At 37.0% G+C, this 15,349-nt stretch overlaps 1 protein-coding gene across 1 annotated transcript; it reads right to left on the reverse strand.

The window, feature by feature from the left end:
- Nucleotides 1-1,578: 1,578 nt before the first annotated feature.
- On the reverse strand, nucleotides 1,579-14,763 carry LOC140795004 (biotin carboxylase 1, chloroplastic). Its single transcript, XM_073147366.1, has 17 exons — nucleotides 14,571-14,763; nucleotides 14,376-14,432; nucleotides 13,134-13,468; nucleotides 12,775-12,916; nucleotides 11,373-11,471; nucleotides 11,195-11,251; nucleotides 10,050-10,121; nucleotides 7,063-7,152; nucleotides 6,327-6,386; nucleotides 4,320-4,505; nucleotides 4,120-4,212; nucleotides 3,970-4,051; nucleotides 3,621-3,727; nucleotides 3,322-3,397; nucleotides 2,681-2,727; nucleotides 2,521-2,583; nucleotides 1,579-1,825 (listed from the first exon to the last, which is right to left on the reverse strand). The coding sequence occupies exons 2-17, from the start codon at nucleotides 14,415-14,417 to the stop codon at nucleotides 1,769-1,771; spliced, it is 1,608 nt and encodes a 535-aa protein (XP_073003467.1). The 5' UTR covers nucleotides 14,418-14,432; nucleotides 14,571-14,763; the 3' UTR covers nucleotides 1,579-1,768.
- Nucleotides 14,764-15,349: the final 586 nt, after the last annotated feature.

The raw sequence follows: 15,349 nt of genomic DNA on the forward strand, positions 1-15,349 counted from the left end.
TCTGTACCGAAAGATTGGCTAAATAAGTTCGACTCAATTTCAAGTCTTATCAATTCAAGTCATTTTTAAGTCTAAACAAATTTGAATTAATTTAGACTTAAATCAAACTTAAAATAAAATATAATTTAACTATAAAAATATAAATTACAAATAATAAAGATAATTATTTTAAAAAACTGCAAGTGAGTCTTATGGAGCTGACTCAATGAGCCGGCTCAAGATCAAGCTTACCTCAAATTTAATTTTGAGTCTAGCTTCAAGATCAAGCTCAGCTCGGCTGCTTATTATTTTAACAGCCCGGGCAATACCACTTTCCATATGATCTTACTTTAAATAACATATGATGTTGATAGAGAGGACCTCAAGACTTTGAAGATGCCAAATTGGATTATAACCACTTCTTTCGGCCACTATTTCTTCCATCGCGTTTACCAGCCCTAATGATTGTCAGGCCGTAGGGAACAACACAAAAAACACTGCCTCACAGATAGATATCAGACTCCAAGCTTTCCTACCTAAAACCCTAATTTAAGGATCTCACAAAGGCATGACTCTTTGAGTAGATCAATGGCATTCTCCCATGCTCTGTAATGCTTCTCGGAATGCATAGCTCTGCAGAGAGTGATGAGGACCAGCAGCAAGCCACCCATCTCATCCGCGAAAGGAAAGCTTCTAATGGCAATAGCTCGGTTTATGCTCCAGGAGGCAAGAGGGGAAAGATGTGACGATTGTAGTACTATCTATCTCCCTCTCCATCAAAACAGCCTCATCTTGTAGGTTTGAAGTATAATGGATCTTTGAAAATCTTTGGAGACGTAGTCTTTGTCTTCCCTTTCGAATTAACCGTGGTCTAGAAATAAGAAGACTCATGCAAAACCCCCAAGTTTTTATCACAGAATTCATGAAATCTCAAATCCAATCCGAAATGAAAACAAGAAAGAATTAATTTACCTTATATCAGTGAAGATCTAGCAAATCCATGCCTAATTCAAAGACCAAGGTAAGAAAAGGAGATCTCCAGTTCAAGCTCAAACGATCAAGGTGGTAAGAAGCCGAGGAGGACTTCGAAGGCTGATAAAAATCAGGTAGAATTCTTGCAGAATTTCCAATTTGGATCCAAAAACAATAAATCTTAAGACTTCTAGAACATAAAATCAGTCATGAATAGAGCCTAAAAATCATTGAAATCACAGTATCCAATCATCTCAAGAAATATCCTATGAATTCCAAACTTAACTCAAATAGAAACATATTAAACTCATATAAAAAAAAGTCAAAAATCAATCAATACATCCAGAAATCAGACACTCGGCACTGTGATTCATAGCACTACGCATCAATATTCCTTGAAATAAAAGATAACGGAAAAATCAATAAGATAGATTACAATCTCTATTTATCCAAGCATTGTTGGCAATAGGTTGGGGTAAGGCAATCCCATTTCTATTACCCTCGGTTGTCCAACCCTTCTTATATGAGCCTCTATGTCAAATGTACTTGGAAAGATTGGCCCCTTGTTCAGTTCAATTCATGCAGTAATTGGAAATAATGGTCCTTCAAATAAGCAACAGCTCAAAGTTCCAAGAATAATCTCCATGCTGAATGGCATACTCATTAACTTCAAAGCTTTAGCTAATTGATTCATTCTGATATATCTTCACAATTTGGATAATTGAACTTTAGCAAAAAAAATTGAAGGGTCTGAGAATAATTAACATTATTCTGCATCACGGACGATAGATTCATTTAGGAAATACATGATATTGTCTTAATTGCTGATTCCAGCAAGCTCTTTCTCTGCTGTAGATAGTACCAGCTTTTGAGGCTGCATTGGGAAGTATAGTGTTACTTATCTTTGCAGCAATGAGTTTATTAACAATGACATGACTGTAGAAAGAGTAAAGAGTACAATGAACGTTGATCATAAGCACATCAATGATCTATCTGAAGGCTACTCATACAAGGATTGAATCTCTGAATTCTTACAAAAGTTTACTTCCCAAGATTATCAAATAATTCAACGCTTAGTAGAAAATGCATCTGTCATAATGGAGTAAAATGATCAAAGCTGAAAAATTAAGAGAAGCATGGCATATATCTAGTTATCTTTATAAGCAGAATTCTGTTTTTACTTCTTTCCAAACAATAATGTAGTCATATTAGTATCACTTCAACGTTACAAGCCAGGAGAACTCGGACGACTCACAAGCCAGTCACGTAATAGAGTAGCTAGATGGTTTATCTGTTAAGATCATTGCTCTAATAATCTCAATTACCTGTATAAATGCAACTAGAGAATATCCTTGAATGTAGCTATAAGCTATCAACCATGTTTTTGATTCAAAATATGTACTTCATAGTAAATAAATTTATTATCTTCTGACACCTAGCTATATAAATATAGGAAAAGGATATAGCTGTGCTAGACATCCAAATAGTATGTAGTTTCTAAGCAGATATCACAGGAATGCATGGCTGCATACAGGGAAAGTGATCAAAGAGGGAGCAAGTAATACTGACCGCAGCCAAATCCTTCTCATGCTTGGGTATGAACGCAGTATCTACTATTCCATTTCTAAAATCCTGCAGATTCCATAAGAATATATAAAAACAAAAATGAGTTCAAAAATTTTAAATATGTTTTAGTACATGAATCATTGCAAGTTCAACAATGCTATACCTCAATTTCTAGTATTAGCTTATGGTAATCAATGGTTGTAGGGATTCCTGTAAAAGGAAAAAAATTGATAATTAGTTATGGAATAAAAAAAAAGAAATATCCATCAATTGCATGACATCTTTTATCCCACAATAACATAGGCAAGATGAAGGTTTTCCGAGGCTTCCTAATTTGATGAATCAAAGCTATTGACAATAAAATCTCTAGTCTTATTCATAGGGAAGAAAATGGATTGACTGGTTACAACTTCCTATTAGCAGTATGAACAGGAAAGATATTTTAATAGTAGAACTACAAAACAATGTAGAATCAGTTGATATTTGTAGGTAATCAGCAAAACCAACAGTTTTGCACATAGTAGAATGAACATCAAAGATCCTTCAATAGTATAACATAATGGTAGGAAAATATCAAAAGTCAAAACATACAGCTTAAAATACATTGTTGATATTTCGACTCTTCTCTACCATCAAAGAGAAATGACAGGGAAACAAAGTCATGAAAGAGAGAAACCTCTGAATAAATCTGGGCTACATATAGGATGGGTATCATTGAAAAGCATGCATGATATCGAAGATAAATTTACTTAGGAGATGTTTAATCCATAAACAAGTGGGCAGATTCGTCAAGGGGCAACTGACCTGTGATGATGGTGTCATCAAGAGCTCTTTTCATCCGGTCAATTGCTTTCTCCCTAGTTGGTGCCCAGACAATAAGCTAGACAAATGAGCACAGATTTATAAATGTTAGAACTATAAACTTAAAGACTTGAATTTTAAGAACTACACCCAATTGAAACTATTGCTACAAGGATATCATATGGCACTAAAGAGCAGGGTTACTCAGACAACTTTTTTCTTGATTATATGGGTGAAAATTTGCAGGACACATCGTTTGATAATTGATAGTATAGATGAAAGTAAGAACCAAACTTGTGCACCTTTCCTAGTAGGGAGTCATAGCTTGGGGGAACCACATAGCCTGGATAAACATGACTATCCATTCTCACAAATGGACCTCCAGAAGGTAAGTAAGAAGTAATCTTCCCTGCAATTTGAAAAGGAAAAACAAATCTTACAGATATAAGGACATGCCAAAGATATTCTTAAGCAACTCCAAGCCAACATTTATTATGTAATAATAAGTTAAAATTCTTTATCAACATAATTCTGAAAACTAAAAGAGAAAAATAGTGCAAAATTTAAAAGTAAGTTTCCCTCATAAGCACCACATCAAGAGTGGTTTACTAGAATTTAGTCCTTCCGAATTAACAGAAAAGGGGGAAGTACCAGGCCCCGGACGGAATCCTTTAAACGCATCTTCTGCATTGATGCGGCACTCAATTGAATGCCCTCTCAAAACAATGTCCTCCTGCAGATTTTACACATTAGATCTGATCTATTATTTCCTCAACTTAGTTTGAAAAAGTCCAACTTTACCTGCTTGTATGTCAGCCTCTCTCCAAGAGCTACACGAATTTGTTCCTCAATCAAATCAGTTGAAGAAATCATTTCAGTTACAGGGTGCTCAACCTGGTTTCGCAACAAAAAAAAAAAAGAAAAGAAAAGAGTTATTTACAAAAAAATATCAAGAATTTAGTAGATGTGGAAACAGGGATGCACATGGATATCATACACACCTGGATCCTGGTGTTCATTTCCATAAAGTAGAATGAACCTCTTTCATCCAAGAGAAATTCCACAGTTCCAACACCAATATAACCTATAGATGCAGCTGCAGCAACAGCTGCATCACCCATAGCTTTACGAAGTTCTGGAGTCAAAGCAGGAGAGGGAGCTTCTTCTAGGAGTTTTTGGTTCCTTCTCTGCCAAAATAACCAAAAAAATTACTTACAGAATGTATCCATACCTCAAATATGTGGAGTGGTGCTTACTGGTGATGATAAGAAAAGTGGGTTTATCACGGAAAATTGCAGCAATTTTAATGAGAAATGAAAGACTGGTCAAGTTGACACCTACCTTGCTCTATATAGAATCAGAAAGAGAACCACATTTACAGAAAGCATGTCAGTGTCAAGTTGCCACTCATAATTATCCTAAATGTGGGCAAGATATCTGCATTTGCATTATGCTTATCCTGATACAGCATTTATGCACTATGTTTTTCGTTGATAATCTCGGTACAAGCATCGTCTTAATAACTATAGAATAAACTGATGTGTGACATGTTATGCTCTTTGTTAATATGTGCCTTAATCCCAAACTTAGATTTTAAATTATGGACAAGATCAACTCCCAACCACTCTTGGTACCGGTTTATATGGTTTAAGGGAATTAAGCCTTTAATTCAGTCTCTTCAGGACTTTCCACTGAGTCACATGGAATCAGATCCAGTTTTAAGTTTAAACTGCCATTTGGAGTGTTTGAGGAAAATATCTTGATTCTTGAAACATTCAAGAACTCATACATGTCTACCGAAGAGAATAAACAGCTCTTATTCCTGTTCAGGATTAAAATATTAAATGCTAGACTGATTAGAGAAAAACTAAAAGTGAGATATATGTACAACTAGAAAAACCAATATATCAAGAAGGCCTTCTGTTAATGAGTTCAACAAACTAACATTCACCTCGCTCTTAATGCGATCTAAAGAGAAAAAAAGGGGAGCAAATGCATCAGCCAGTTATCAATAGTTAATGACATTAGATTGAAGCAATATCTGAGTTTATTTAAGTAACTGCTTAACAAAGTTCAAAAGTATTCTTCTCCTCTGAATAGTTGTTATTTGTCACCTAGGGCTGTCAGGTTTGACGAGCAGCTCGGGCTCGGCTCGGGCTTGGCTCGGGTGAAGCTCGAGTCCGGCTCGGATCGATCAGAGCTGAGCCGAGCCCGAGCCATCATAATAGGCTCGAAATTAATATCGAGCCGAGCCTGAGCTGGAGCCGGCTCGCTCAGGCTCGGCTCGATAGGCTCGATAGCCTGACTCCATATGACTAAGGACACGTGGCATAAAGAAATATTGCCACGTGTCCCTCACTAACTCATTCTCACCCGTAACACAATATTCATCACCCTCACCTACCCCACCCTCACCTACCCTCACCTACCCCACCCTCATTAATTACTTCACCTTTCCCATCACCACCTTCCCCATCCTCAATTCCCCACCCCACCCTCATCTTCACTCTCACCCTCATCCACCTGATCACCTTCACTCTTCCCTCCCCGTCGGCCTCCATCGGCAACGACGGCAAGCCACCACCACGGCGCCACGCCTTCCTCTCCGTCGGCCTCCTCCTCCTCCTCCTCCTCTTCCTCCTTCGTCGTTGGCCTCCTCCATTCGTCTCCGACTCCTTCGGCAAGCCGCTGTCCATGTCGCCACCGCCCACGTCGCCACCGGCCCACGTCGCCACCGCCTCTAATCGAGCTCGAGCTTTGCTCGCCTCGCCTCGAGCTCGCTTAGGCTCGGCTCGAGCTCGGCTCGGGTTGAGCTGAGCCGAGCCTGAGCAACATTATGAGGCTCGAAACTAATTTTGAGCCGAGCCTGAGCCAGAGCAGGCTCGCTCAGGCTCGGCTCGTTTACACCCCTATTGTCACCTGCTAGCTATATCAATCAATTCAAGTCAATAAGCAGGAAGTTTCTCATGCAGAGTTTAATAAGAAACAGGCAATGCTTATAAAATTACCTGAATGCTGCAATCACGCTCCCCAAAATGAACAACATTTCCATACATGTCTGCAAGAACCTGTTATGACCAGGCAAGGATCTATGTTAGACTTGCACATCCAAAAGTGAACATAAAGCAAACGAGAACAAAGGATGCACTACTACATCTAATTTATTCACCTATTTGTATGAAGTAGCATTACACGATATTTTCTGCAAAAGCAATAAACTGATTCACACATGATTATTTTTTATCGAACATGTAAACATTATGTAGGTCGAACATGTGAACATCATCTGCAATAAAAATAGAAATAATACTATTCATGATTTTTTTTTCTGTTTCTATGATTAAGCACACTAACATTATTCCGTAGCAACTTGCAGAATTTTTTCAGCCAAATTAATACTAATTTTGGACTTCGAAGTTCTGGAAAAATGCCATGTGCTATATAGAATTATAGGTGTTGGAAAACAATTGCTGAATCAAAATTATGCTGAGTTGCAGAAACATCAGCAAATTACAATCAAGTAACGGAAAATGTATACAACATCTGTTTAAAAGAATATCAGAATGTTGTTTATAAATTTACACTCATAAAATAATGCCAAAGAAAACAGAAGAACCTGAATGATCAGTTTGCACAAGATCGAATTATTTCATTAATCATACTATTTAAGCCTCAAATATCTTAGGAACATGGAGAGAAGCTTTTTCCAAGTGCAATGCATATATTATTAGTCTTATCAATTACCTGAAATTCAATATGCCTTGGATTCTTGATGTACTTCTCTAGATAAACCCCATCATTACCAAATGCAGCTGCTGCTTCACTCTTCGCTTGCTGCAGAAACCCATACCAGTGAGTTTTATTCAGAACATAATTACAAGAAACTCTACATTCCAAAAGTTTAGAACTGTTTGAAAGAAGGAACTCAGAATATATATATATATATATATATATATGTATGTATATTAGTAAAGAAGCTATCAAGTTGCACAATGGTGGAACATGGAAGTCAGATTCATATCTTAGCATCCAAAGATCCAGATAGCAGATCATTTGCCATATTAGTTGGATGATTTTTAATTCATTAGCAGCATAAACTGCATGCATCTTGCATCTTTTTGCAGAAATCTTTAGCACACAGAATAAGTCATATAAACCCTTTAGTCTTTACACAAGTAAAAGGACTGACAAGCACACAGAAGAGTGTACCTGTATCATATCACATCCATCTGAAGTCATCATTGTAAGAACCGGAAAAAAAAAAAGTGTTGAGAGAGGAGGGTGCACGTGCTCTGCATGTGCAGCCCCCTCCCCTCTCCCTCTCCGGCACGCGATGAGGCGCAGCAGAGATCTCGCCGAATCCGAATTAAATTAGATTTGGATTTTTAATCTATAAATTAAACCCTAATTCTCTCTCTCTCCTCAACCCCCCACACACACACAGCCTCATTTTCCCTTTTCTTCTTCTCCTCCTTCATTTTCTTCTTTCTCACCGTCAGAGTCACGCATGGAATCGGTCTGCCGGAGTGCCGCCGGAGCCATGGGAGACAACCATGTGACTCCTTGGTAAGCCCTCTCCCACCTCTCAATTTTAATTAAAGTTTAATAAGGTAAAATGAAAATACCTAAATTGAGTTTTGCGGCTTCATCGGCAAATCAGGCTGATCGGCAGCTTTGGACTGCTACTGTTCGTGCTTAAGAGCTCCAAGTCGTTGGCATTACGCCATGGTTGCCTTCTGGGAAAACCCTCGTGGCTCCAGTCGTCGTCGGCTTTGGAGTCGGCCGTCTGCGGTGGATTCTCCTCCACCTTGTGAGGACGACGAAGTCGTGAGAGAGAGAGAGAGTCGAGGGGCTTGAGAGTGGTCGTGAACCGCCGCTGGCGGTCACTCTCTCCCTCAACTTTTCTCTTCCTCGTGTCGGTCGTGGGAAGAAAAGAAATTGGGTGGGGCTCAGGTTTAACCCAAGCCAACCCTTTTCTTTTGAGTTCGGGTTCGGGTTCGGGTTTGGATTTCGGATCCAAAAACCCGACCCGAACTACTTAAATGGGTGGGCTGCGGGTTAGCCCATAGCCCAATCCACTTATTTTGGCTGGGTCTTGGCCTAGCCCGATTAGTTTTATTTTTTTGGAATGAGTCGGGCCAGTAGTAGCCTAGCCCAATCCAATGGGTAATTTAACCCATTTTAGTTCTTTTTTAAATTTTAAAAATATTGATATTATTCAAATTGAAAATTGTATTATTATTTATTATTAAAAGTGGTGATTTTTAGTACGTGAGCTAGAGATTTGAGATTTCGGTTGTCTTGCCTAGACTCAAGTGAGTGGGTTCACTCACATATTTATTTTATATATTTCGTACCTTTGTCGACCATATAATTTTCTTGTGTGCAAAAATTATTTATTTCATCCTTACGTACAAATTTAATTGTTACATTTTTTGTGTACATTTAATCATTATACTCAGTGCATCGCCATACCTTGTGCAAATATTAAATTTTAGTGAAAAAAAAAATGAGACTAGTATTGGTATGACTTAGAGAACAGTCTTGGTATAAATTGCTTGCGGTTTTCCGTGATGACTCAAGTTTATCTAAAAGCCCAGGGAAAAAGTCGTAAATCGATCACCTGCGATGACTCTAGCGGGGTTAGGGAACAGTCCTAGGATGAATGAGAAATTTTCTAGGTGACTCTAATTTATCTCAATGGTTAGTGAAAAAGACAGAGTGTGCTGATCACATAATGATACCATCTAATGACCCTAACCGGATCAGCTATGAATAAAAGTCCCGAGCATCATCTCGAGGTAACTTCTAGTTGATGTGGATCTACAGGGTATAGATCCATTGAGACATATGACAGTATAAATATTGGAAAGATGTTAATATGTTGAAACTGTGCAAGGTTACAAGTTGTGACTCTATATTGTTATCATTATCATTATTTAAAGAGCATGCCTATTACAAATTATTATGTATATTGTTGATTTTAGTTTTTTTTTAATTTATTTGGTTTTCAAGTGGATTCCACTCACTGAGCTATAGTTGTTGGCTCATGGATTTCTTTTTTTATTTATTTATTTATCTATCTCAGGTAATAGTTAGCGTGGCGACTGAGCGAAACGTACCCGGATTCCACCTCTACTTAGCATCCACCTATTTACTTTTTCGCTCTTTTGAATCTTATGCTTTAGATTATAAGCTAAATTTATTTCATTTAGAGACTCATAAAACAATGACATTGTTTTATAATTATTGCAATTAGTTTAAATTTAATAAAGCAGATCTTCGTTTATTTATTTTTGTCATCGTACACTTAGAAAGTATTAATAAGGCTTCGTGTATCTCAAGCATATTGAGGTGCATGGTCATGATTCCTATTTCGGGTCGTGACAATCATAATGATTTCATAAGATCACAATGGGAAAACAAAAGGAACAAAAAAAGAGTGAACTAGAAAGGAGTATCTATTAGTTCCTTGTCATTTTATTACTCGCCAGGCATGATTGACAAAATACAACAGGCCCTATACATATAGAAACATAAAGATTTTGTAGATCGTATTGCAATTTGCAAGCACTACAAAATCTTCAAACTAAAATATTCTCACAACCGGATAATACTAAATGCAGAAGGTTGAAAAGAACCAAAAGTTTGGTTCCAACTATTCAGGGTCGACTTGTGAAAAAAGACGATTTTAGCACGACACACTAAAATAGTTTGGGCACATGGCATACCTGAAGCAGCTTAACAAATTCGTCAGGTTCGTTAGCTAGACGCATTCCACGGCCGCCACCACCAGCTGTTGCCTACAAAGCAAAGAAGAAAATCGTAACATGAGACAAGATTAATTGGATCTGCCGCCATTAGAGAAAACAGTTGCTCTCAATATGAAAGCTAAGAGGACTCTCTACACTTCAAAACTAGAAAATAAGAATTTAGTGAAGAAAAAAAATCTAGCTTACTTAACAAGAGTCCAATTTCAAGTAATCGACAGTAACCAAACTTGCAAGGAAATAATTTCCGCACTTCAAATCTAGAAATTAAAATTTTAATGAAGAAAAAAAAAATCTAGCTTACTTAAACAAAAACCCATTTAAAAGGAGTTGACAGGAACCAAACTTGCACAGAAATAAATTCCGCGCAATGAAAATACTGGAGTCACTTTCTCTAAATATTCAAAAGGACAGTTCCAAACTTTTGGAATAATTTACTAAAACTATAAACTGATTTAAAATACAAAGAAATAACACTATAGAGCAATGAGTATACCATCCATTGCCAGCTGATATTAAGCCTCACTAGAGTCACAAGGCAACTCATCTTATTGTTCTACAAGATATTTATGTAGGAATTCAGATTGGTGTTCTTGTTGCTCTTGGCAGGCATAAGAAACTATTGTATTATAAATGCCTCAAGCAATACTTTCTTATTATAATTTCCCAGTAAAATGAACATTTAAATCTCAAAATTCATGCATGTGAAAGCGCAGAAAACTCATGGTGACCAAATATTAACTTTTTTGTCAAGGCAATCAGATCATAAGATAAAAATGATGTAATCTTTTTGTTTGAATCTTGAATCCTCTTATTCACACCAATGATACATAAAAAAGAGGTCATATAAAACCATGGTAAGCAAGATATAATAAAGTTCTTACTTCAGATCACATTTTCCCAATCTTCAACAAGAAGAAAAAAATAAAGACAGAAAACAAAGCTTCCTATGATCTGTAAACCACCGTGATGTATTTCTTTTTTTTTTTGACTTGAAACAAAGCATCCACTTCTATGGCCGGTGTGCCAAGCATGTTTTTTTTATTAAACTAAGTAATATGGCATATGAGGAGGTTTTAATACAAATTACCAGACAAGCAAGATACCTTGATCATCACGGGGAAACCAATCTCATGGGCTAGCTTGACAGCTTCCTCTGTTGACTGCAAATATTAGGTCAGATCAGATCACCAAATCAAGAAGCAATATAGATTTTAAGATTTCAAAAAGGATGCTCAATGAAAATTTTGAAGTGAGGTTATATTCAAGAAAGTATCAGAGTACCTGCAATAATCCCTCACTCCCAGGTACAGTTGGGACTCCAGCTTTTTTCATTGTTTCCCTAGCTGTAGATTTGTCACCCATAACCCGAATGCTGTCAGGCTGCCAAAGCATGCATGCATTTCATTTTTATAATAATATAAGATCTTTACTGAAGTATGGAAAAAGACTTGAAGCACACCTAATTGCTAGCATCAGATTATTTACAATGTGGTTTAGGCAGTAAAAGTTTAAATAAACTTACTGCACTGCCCTAATGGCAGATGGGATGAACAAAACAGTACAAAATTTGCCCTGCACTAGGGTGAATGGTCTACTGCGGCTGGAAGTATGCAAAGCAGAAATGCCAGAAAAAAGACCATTGCATAAGGAAATCCTTTTTGAGTCACAGTTCCTCATGTTCAAGCAAGTTATTAAAATTTCATATTTCATTCCTTGATACATATAGAAGGTTGTTTGAAAATAAATTTTGATCAAATCATTGCTAAATCCTGTATTTTTCAAGGTCATTTTATTGCTTTAATTCTCTTACTCAGCATCAAGCCACAATCTTGAATATAATATAATTTGAGTTACAAGTAGTTAAGACTTGGAATCCATCCCAACAATTCAATACATTACCTTCTTGTCTTACTAGACAAGAATGGGTCACCATAAATCTGCTTAAAAATACTGCTCACGCATGATTTAATCCCACATGATTGTTGACATGTATACTTGCAGACACTTCACATCCATTTCCCATGTGGCTTAATCCTTGTCTTCTCATTATTTTCAGCAGTTCATGTAATTAGATTTATTTCTAAAAAAATCTCAACTCATGCCTTCTGCCAATGAGCGCTTACAAATGTGATACAGACCATAATATTTATTATATGCTCTTAATTTTCCTGAACTCTTATCTTTGTATTCTTCCAAGATATAGGATTGTCCCGCAAGTGCATACAGAAACCCTCCAACTCAGAAATTCCTCTTAATTAATAAAACAATGATTAGCAATAGAGTTCCTTCTCTAGATCATTTTGACCTGTTAGATATCAACCATCTTTTACATGTAGTCATGCACCTTCCTTTCCAACAAATTTAACTACTAAAGATCAAACTTATGCTTCGTCCAACTAGTAATCACATCCCTGAAACTTGATACACCACAATCATCCATGGACCATTACACAAGTAATCAGTTCGTACTGCATGTGATGTTATTGCACTTATCCATCAAGTACTTAGTTATGAATTTATTGAGAACATCATACATCACAGATATAGACCTTCCACCTCAGATTAGATAACACCATCCACCATAAATGGTAAATTATTCACAAATATAAAATAAATAATAGATGAAAAGTACCTTAAGTCATACTCATTTCGTAAAAAAATAATATGTAGAAAGATTGCTTACATTAGGCCCAATGAAATTGATCCCATGCTCCTTGCAGATATCAACAAAACCAGCATTTTCAGCCAGGAAACCATACCCAGGATGCAACATCGTGCATCCACGGCTAACAGCAGCAGATAAAACATTTGGGATAAAGAGATATCTGTCACCACAAAGACACATGATAAAGCTTTTTTTTCCAATGGTTATCTCCCAGTTAATACATTAAAAGAAAATTGTTAAGAAGGACAATACTTAGATAACAATACCAGTTTACAGAATTGGAGAAAGGAAATGTTTGGCAGAAGTAGCAGGATGATGATTTTGCAATAGGTTTATATATACAGCTCTCAGCTTACAGAAACAAACACATCACTTACGATTGACTACTTGGTGCTTCACCAATGCAAACAGACTCATCTGCAAGTCGCACGTGAAGAGCATCTTGATCTATTGTGGAGTAAACTGCAACACATGGTATGCCCATCTCATGTGCAGTTCGAATCACCCGGACTGCAATTTCACCTCTATTGGCCACAAGAATCTTCTCATCCCGGCATGTTGCACCAAGAGCTCCTCCGCATTTCCTTGAGATTCTTACTGCACGAGCAGTTCGTTGACTGGGAAGGCTTATCTTGCGGAAGTTTGGAGAATTTCCCACCATAAAACTACATTGTGAGCTCCTTATTCCTCTAGCAGGTCCGATGAATAACCCCTTTCTCACAGAAATGTCATGAATTTAGGTCGACAAAGAATGACTTAGAAAAGGTCATAATGAAATCAAGCTCAAACAAGTGCAGAAGAATTGCACAGACAAAACCAAAAACAAGAGCCAAATTACATCATTCAGAAACAGTATACATCAGATATCTGAATTTTTAAACACATAATTAAGTGAATAGCAATAAATAATCATTCAATAGACTAAGTACAAAGAGATTGATAATACTTGAATTCAAAATCGTATGACAAGCAGAACCCAAGAGCAACATTGCTCGCTACTCCAAAGATACAATTAAGACCAACTACAAGCATGCAACTCTTACCCAATGCAGTCAAGACTTCTAAGATCCTGAACTGTTAGAACAGGCATCATAAGTAGAAAAAAAAACCTCAAATGGGATAATATTGGAACCCTATCAAGCCAGATTCAATTGATTCTATTTGGTATAAATTCAACTGAAATCATAGAGAACTGTATTCACTTTCTTGGGAAAAGGAGAGAGTAAGGCTTTAAACCTTTCGTTTTCAAGGTACATTTAAGAACTAGAATTTCAACAATCAAATGAAATTTATACTAACAATATCTAATTTTTTTTTCCCACTTATAGAGATCATTCAATCAATTGAACTTATTATTGGTTATTTTACTTCGGAATGCCTAATTTGAGAAAATGAAACTTCTAAATTCATTTAATTCTCTCTTTTTTCCAGGTTCCAAAAGTAGAATGTAAATGACTTAAGAGCAAACCATGCAAACTTTAATCTATCAAATATCAGAAACCAACATATAACAATATAGTTATTATATATATGTCCATCTAAGAACACTGGCAGCATAAACACTCGAAAATAAACCTAATTTAGAAAATCGAAGATCTAAGCAATGGGTGCCAACTTACAGGTGGCGAGCTGACAGACTTGCAGACGAGCAACGAGTCCATACTAGAATCGAATGCCTACAACCATGAGACGCATAGGAGGGGGGAAAAACATCCCACTTCAATTCAAGTAGAGAAATGGTAGAAAAAATGCCTTCTTTGGCGACCAAAACGGTAGATAACTACACAAACCGTGGGATCTGACGCAAGAAGTACCTGTCGAAATGGAGCAGAAACGTGATAGATTACAAGGATTCGTGGAGGGATGACAGGACGGCGTTGGAGAAGAGGAGGAGATCGTTAAAAGGACGAAGTAAGAGAGGGCGGTGGGATTAAGATGGGGATCGATGGAATCGAGGCGAGTGTGATGTGGGCGTGGGAAGCTCCGCCCTTTTCCTTTCATGCGAAAAGGAGTCCATCAAACGGGCTCGTCGATGGGAGTCAACTCGGGTTCGGATCGGATCGCATTTCGGGTCCAGGAAATGCATACCAATGGATCCATTTGGTTGTCCTGAATCCACTTTGAATGGTTCAAATCAGCTAATTGCTAGATGTATTGATCACGATTTGCCTGATCACAGGGTGCAATATGGTCTGATTGAGTCCCATTCCAACTTAATTAATTTTATAATCTATTATCTCCTTAATCTTGTATTTTTTTAATCAAATTAGATTAAAAAAATATTATAATTTAATATTAGTCTAGGCTCATCCGTTATGTTTGATTAGTCACAATTAATGGCTCAAAAGTACGATACGAAGGCACAAAATCAATGGCTCAAAAGTTGTCGGAACTTTTTGTTTAAAAGTCTTAACACTCGATCTGTTTTTCTCTCTCTAGTACATAAATCCTAACTTATTGGATACCCATTTCTATGGATTCAGGTAAGGTAAGGGGGGAGTATCTATCATATGGCCCCATATTCTATGACAACCCTACTTACCTACTAACGAAATTAGAACATTGTATGCCTTGTTAAAATTTTGGTTCAAAA

This window comes from Typha latifolia, chromosome 1 (assembly GCF_019914945.1).
Source record: "Typha latifolia isolate L0001 chromosome 1, TyphaL0001v2, whole genome shotgun sequence".
Lineage (NCBI taxonomy): Eukaryota > Viridiplantae > Streptophyta > Magnoliopsida > Poales > Typhaceae > Typha > Typha latifolia.